Raw genomic sequence first — 6,190 nt, 5'->3', positions numbered from 1 at the left:
GATCTACAAAGACGTATTTGGGAAATAACAGAATTCCACAAGTAGCATTTACATATGCCTAGCCTTGAACTTTATTCCTTCTGCGCAAGTCAAATATTAATTTTTATTTTTCTTTTAGAAAAGAGTTTGTGTCTGAAAATTGAATGAAAGGAGGGTGAATTTTCAAGTCTTTAAGTGATTCTTTTTCCCAATTATTTTTAGGTGACAAAGACAAGATACTAGTTTAATCCTTCAAACTTTAACACAAGGTAAAAATTATATTTTATATACTTTGAATTTAAAATCCTTACCAAATTTCTTTATATTCTTATTCAGATGAACATCACACTGTACTTTTTTTTTTTACTGCGAGGAATAGATTTACTCGTTTTATAACGTTTCCTTCGGATGGCTTCCTTGACGGCTGAAGCACACTAAAACCCTAAACCCTTATTGACGGTCAGGCACATTTCTTCCAGATTCTTCTGTCCTCCCCGCATTTATTCTCTCTCGCTCTCTAAAACCTCTCTTAAACTCTAAAACGTTGTCCGCTGCTTTGCCACCGCGCTCCGCCACCATGTACCGCTTTGCCACTTCCCTTGCCTCTAAAGCCAGGTAAACACCCCCACCCCCCACTCTCTCTCTTTTCTTTTCTTTCCTTTTCTTATGAAATTCTAATAACTTTGCGCCATTTTAACTTGTAGGTTGGCTAAGAACAACACCCAATTGGTGAGATTCTATTCTTTCATTTTTTTTACTCTGAACCTCTTGCTCTGTCTTTTTCTTTTTCTTCTTATACAACTTAGTGTTTGGAAGGGTGTAGGAATTTGATAAGGATATTTGTTTTATTACAGATTGGTAGTGGATTGAGTTGGAGTCGAAACTATGCGGCTAAAGACATCAAATTTGGTGTAGAAGCACGCGCCTTGATGCTTAGGGGAGTTGAAGAGCTGGCCGATGCTGTTAAAGTCACCATGGGTCCAAAAGTCAGTCCTGTATCCATATTGCATTTTCTTCTTTGTTTATGATAGATTATGGCAAATATGTATAATACACACACACACACACACAATATTAATGATGGAGCAAATGCGATGTTCTTTCAATATGCATTTTTGGGTGGTGAAAACTTAAAACTTTTCTTTTCCAATTTTGTGTTACTTGAAATTCACTTAGATAGGCATTTGCTTTTTCTGTTTTGGAAAATTAAATCCGTTGTTCTTCTCAAAATTAATGTGAAAATTTGTGTTTTGGGTTTCACGTTTCAAGCTTCATGCAGTTTAAGATTTGTCTTTAAACTCGCCCTTATTAACGGGCTATAGATTATTTTCCTATCTTCTCATTTCTTCCTGTTTTGAGTTACTGATTATACAGAGTCTGGTATGTGGCAGTAACTGACTAAAGTTTGTTGCTTTTTTGGTTGACTTTTGCGTAGGGGCGTAATGTTGTTTTGGAACAAAGTTTTGGCGCCCCAAAGGTGACAAAAGATGGTGTTACCGTAGCCAGGAGCATTGAATTTAAAGACAGAGTAAAAAATATTGGTGCTTCCCTTGTAAAGCAGGTTGCAAGTGCCACCAATGATGCTGCCGGGGATGGTGAGGGTTCATATGTTACACTAGCATACTACTCATGTAGTAAATCATGTTTGTTAATATTTATGTTTTTCTTTTCCTAATGTCATGGACGGAAGCCTTGGAAAAACACCTCACATTTACTGAATTTACTAAGTGTATGGTCTAGAATAAAGTACAGTGCTGCTGCATGATCTATCTATCCAACCCTATGTTGTGTGAAAAGACTTTATTTCATTGTTTGTTATTGTTATATGACACCAGAGAAGATGTTGGTAACATGTGACAATCTATAATGGTAAATCTTGATGAGATGGAAGTGTTTCTTGATGCAAAACTTGTCTTGTTTGCAGGCACCACTTGTGCGACAGTCCTCACCCGTGCAATATTTGTAGAAGGATGCAAGTCAGTGGCAGCTGGAATGAATGCCATGGACCTCAGACGAGGAATTACAATGGCAGTTGATGCAGTGGTGACAAACTTGAAGAGCAGAGCACGGATGATCAGCACATCTGAGGAAATTGCTCAGGTTTGCTTCAACGAAAATAATATTTGTTCTACGACTGAAAGGCTGAAGCTTAGAGAAGGAACATTATGAGTTGATAAGGAGTTGTATTTTTTGTTGTTTATTCTTGCTCTGAAGGTTGGAACTATATCTGCAAATGGAGAGAGGGAGATTGGTGAGCTAATTGCCAAGGCTATGGAGAAAGTTGGCAAAGAAGGTGTTATTACCATTGCTGTAAGTAATTTCTTGGATTCTTCTGTTTATCCCATTTCTAGTTCTTCAAATCTTTTATCACTAAAATTTTTTTTTGGAATCTTCTTTCCTTTTCTATATCTTTTCCAGTTGAGCCATGTTCTCTATTTACAGTGCCATTTTCTGTCTGGTTGAATTTGAGTTCTTCAACATTTATGAATTCTGTGTCTCCCTTCAATTTTTTTCAGGATGGAAAAACCTTGTACAATGAATTGGAGATTGTTGAGGGAATGAAGCTTGACAGGGGCTACATATCCCCTTACTTTATCACCAACCAGAAGAACCAAAAATGTGTAAGTATATTTTGGCATAATATTTGTTGGTTCCTTAGCACTATATTGCTAGGAAATGATGGGGCATTGCCTCCTTTTTTTCCCTATAAACGTCATCATAATGTTACAAACAATTGCTTTAATTTTGCCAGGAATTAGAAAACCCACTCATTTTGATCCATGAGAAGAAGATCTCAAACTTGCCTGCTTTGGTTAAATTTTTGGAATTGTCCTTGACGGTGAGTGGCTCTATCTGCGGAAAACTGCTAATTTTATGCCATGTTATCACATTGATAGACCAATATGGTTGTGTGTTTACAGAAGCAAAGGCCTTTACTAATCGTTGCTGAAGATCTTGAAAGTGAAGCACTTGCAACTCTCATTCTGAACAAGCTTCGTGTTGGAATCAAGGTATTTTATTCTTTTCCATGGAAAACTGTGGCTAGTATGCAGGCTCTTGCTGTCAAGGTTTGGCTCGTACTTTTCTAATTGTGGTTGGTTTTAAGGTGTGCTCCATTAAAGCCCCAGGGTTTGGAGAAAATAGGAAAGCTGGTTTGCAGGACCTTGCTGCACTCACTGGAGGCGAGGTAGTCTCTCTCTCTCTCTCTCTCTCTCTCTCTCTCAACCTAAGACTTTGCATTAATATTTGAAGCATTAACGACCATATTCCTCACACTGTTCTCTTTATAGGTAGTGACTGAAGAACTTGGTCTCAATATTGAGAAAGTGGGAGCAGAAGTGCTTGGCTCTTGCAAAAAGGTAGGTTAGTCAATAATATCTTTCTTGATAGAATAGTAATATGTTTTCAGGCTACAACAGTTTGAAGAGATAATCTGCTTATTGTTCTCAACTTCTGTAGTTAGGTTGACAAGTGTAGGTTTTTTTGTTTGTATCTTATTACTTGTTAGTCTGGCTGTGGCTTTGTGGCTGACTTCTGTGGGCTGCAAGTTTAGGTTACAGTATCAAAGGATGACACCATTATCCTTGATGGGGCTGGAGACAAGGCTGCCATTGAAGAAAGATGTGACCAAGTTAGTTATTTTTCTTTTTTTGAAAGGCCCAAGTTATTTATATTGCTGTTTTGACGTATCTTTCATAACTATCAGGCTTGTTTATCTTGTAGTATTCAAACTATGATTTATAATTATTAATGCAGATAAGATCCGCAATGGAATCAAGCACTTCTGATTATGATAAGGACAAGTTACAAGAGCGGCTTGCAAAGCTTTCTGGTGGTGTTGCAGTTTTGAAGGTTAGTTACTCTAGCAAGATGAGAATATGTCAATTTTGTCACTATGGGTGAATGCGAATAAACCATGGAATATCTTACAAGCAATTTAATTGTTGCCCCTTAAACTGTCCTCTTGAAATGATGCACTGACGGAGGTTTGTTTTTTAGATTGGAGGAGCAAGTGAAGCAGAAGTTGGTGAAAAGAAGGATAGAGTTACTGATGCCCTAAATGCGACAAAAGCTGCTGTGGAGGAAGGAATTGTTCCTGGTAAGCATTTAAATTGAATTGCAATTGGTTGATTTTGTTGGGTTTATGTTGTTTTAGTATATCGAAAGTTTCCTATTCACAGGTGGTGGTGTTGCTCTTCTTTATGCCTCAAAGGAGCTTGAAAACCTACACACTGCAAACTTTGATCAGAAGATTGGTGTTCAGATCATCCAGAATGCTCTTAAGGTTCCAACTCATTATACTTGTATCTTTGTCTTCAATGGAATGTTCTCTACAAAATCTTTATTCTCAGAACGGTGAACATGACTTATACAGAGATAAATTTCGGGTTTAAGATCTGAGTAATGCTGTTTATGATCCTTTTCTAGTGTATGCTTCATTAGTTCCCAAATTAATCTTGAGCTTTATTAACTGAGTATAGTTTATGACAGGTGCCTAGTGCATGCTCTAGAGAGATTGCTTACTTCATAATTTCAATGTCATTTCTACAGATGCCTGTACACGCAATTGCTTCCAATGCTGGAGTTGAGGGGGCAGTGATTGTTGGCAAGCTACTGGAACAGGATAATCATGACCTTGGATATGATGCAGCTAAAGGTTTATTTTTGTTTTCTACAAAAATATGTTAAAAAGATATCTGGTTTAGAGATGATTTTGTGACCTGAAATTCTGATGAGCGTTTTTCCCTCTGTGCTTGTACCAGGTGAGTACGTAGATATGGTAAAAGCGGGAATCATTGATCCGTTGAAAGTCATAAGGACAGCCTTGGTAGATGCTGCAAGGTAAAAATCATGGAAGTCTATTATCTTAGTACAATCTCCCCATTGTAAAAGTAGTATTATTTCTTAGAGCAACCCCAAAAATTAGCACTGCTTAATTATGACTTTGTGCAAATGCAGCGTGTCGTCTTTGATGACCACAACTGAAGCAATTGTTACCGAACTTCCCAAGGATGAGAAGGCAGGCCCAGCAGCCCCAGGTGACATGGGCGGCCTAGATTATTAAGCTTTCACAATTCACACGCAGGCACAGTGGTGATGCTATATTCCAAATTTCTTGACACAAATTTTTTATATGATGAAACTGTGACAAGAGAAGAGAATATTTTAGGGTAGAGAGGGGCTGGCATTCTTCCTTGAGACCTTTCTTGTCTCCCCGGTTCATTGAGTAATCCAATTTTGTGCTTGTGGTTGTTTCTCTTTTCTCCTTAAAGACTCCCAACATCACCTGATCATAGTGGCGTGTTTTCCATGGTTAGACTTGTAGTAATGATCTCTTGTGTGCAAAGTAAATTTACCTTACAACAGCAGAACAGAAAATGTACTAGTAAAATTAGGTAACGCCTTAAGCTTTTCATCTTTTATTAAAATTTATAGTATTAATCAAAAGTCATTTGGTGTTATGAATTCAATTAATCAATCCCTAGTAATTCAATTTGATGTCATGAACGTGATATCAATTCAATCGGTGAATTTATATTATAATAATAATATGAATTTATGTACGGTGAATTTAGTTAAAAAGAAATTGTGAGAAAAGGTCTCGGCATAAGGTGATTTTAAAAATGTGTCACATAAACTTATTTGTTTTTAGCCATTAAGAAGTATGAGTAGATCAAAATGCCCTTAAAAACATCGTGAGAAAAAGCTCCCGATATCTTTTTCCCGTCAGAGAGAAAATAGAAATAAATGCTCAGCCATTTGAGGTCGTTCATCTTTCTCTCTCAGCTGTCTGAATTATATCAACTCTATTAACTCTTTGTCAAGCACCATTGTCATCAGGTCGCTCAATTCTTTGAACTGTATGAGCTCTGTCAACTCTCTGTTGAGCACCATCGTCATCGTGCTGTGGTTTATCTCTCGGCATTTGGTCATATTGTCGTCGATAAACAAACCCTATAGCAGAGATGACATCAAGGTATGTTATTAGATTTATTGTTACAATAGATAAATTTTTCAAACTTGTTGTGTAAATTAGAACATGGATTACAAACACTGCCAAAGTTGTTACACGCCATGCATCCATAAAGCAGATGGCATGTAAAAAATATATTAAAATAACATGTGCTAGCACAGGGAGTGTAACACGTAGTGAACATGGCGTGTAACAATTTTTGAACTTGCATGTAACATTTTTGAGTATGGTGTGTAA

The 6,190-nt window shown here is 37.1% G+C and overlaps 1 protein-coding gene across 1 annotated transcript; it reads left to right on the top strand.

The window, feature by feature from the left end:
- The first annotated feature begins 393 nt into the window (after positions 1-393).
- On the top strand, positions 394-5,234 carry LOC110408848 (chaperonin CPN60-2, mitochondrial-like). Its single transcript, XM_021417960.2, has 18 exons — positions 394-594; positions 684-708; positions 834-965; positions 1,415-1,574; positions 1,904-2,079; positions 2,194-2,289; positions 2,496-2,600; positions 2,732-2,818; positions 2,901-2,990; positions 3,086-3,166; positions 3,270-3,338; positions 3,533-3,610; positions 3,736-3,831; positions 3,979-4,078; positions 4,161-4,264; positions 4,531-4,636; positions 4,743-4,821; positions 4,939-5,234. Exons 1-18 carry the CDS (start codon positions 557-559, stop codon positions 5,042-5,044), a joined length of 1,728 nt encoding a protein of 575 aa, XP_021273635.1. The 5' UTR covers positions 394-556; the 3' UTR covers positions 5,045-5,234.
- Positions 5,235-6,190: the final 956 nt, after the last annotated feature.

This window comes from Theobroma umbraticum, unplaced genomic scaffold (assembly GCF_002168275.2).
Source record: "Theobroma umbraticum cultivar Fairchild unplaced genomic scaffold, ASM216827v3 scaffold_44.0, whole genome shotgun sequence".
Lineage (NCBI taxonomy): Eukaryota > Viridiplantae > Streptophyta > Magnoliopsida > Malvales > Malvaceae > Theobroma > Theobroma umbraticum.
The sequence above is the reverse complement of the archived record's forward strand: the minus strand, read 5'-3'. Positions and strand labels throughout refer to the sequence as shown.

What these genes read in the sequence shown, in the direction of transcription:
- LOC110408848 (XM_021417960.2), top strand. Translation starts at nt 557, where the DNA reads ATGTACCGCTTTGCCACTTCCCTTGCCTCTAAAGCCAG. An exon ending in AAGTCACCATGGGTCCAAAA is followed by an intron (nt 966 to 1,414) that starts GTCAGTCCTGTA and finishes ACTTTTGCGTAG; the next exon opens with GGGCGTAATGTTGTTTTGGA. An exon ending in TTTTGGAATTGTCCTTGACG is followed by an intron (nt 2,819 to 2,900) that starts GTGAGTGGCTCT and finishes GTGTGTTTACAG; the next exon opens with AAGCAAAGGCCTTTACTAAT.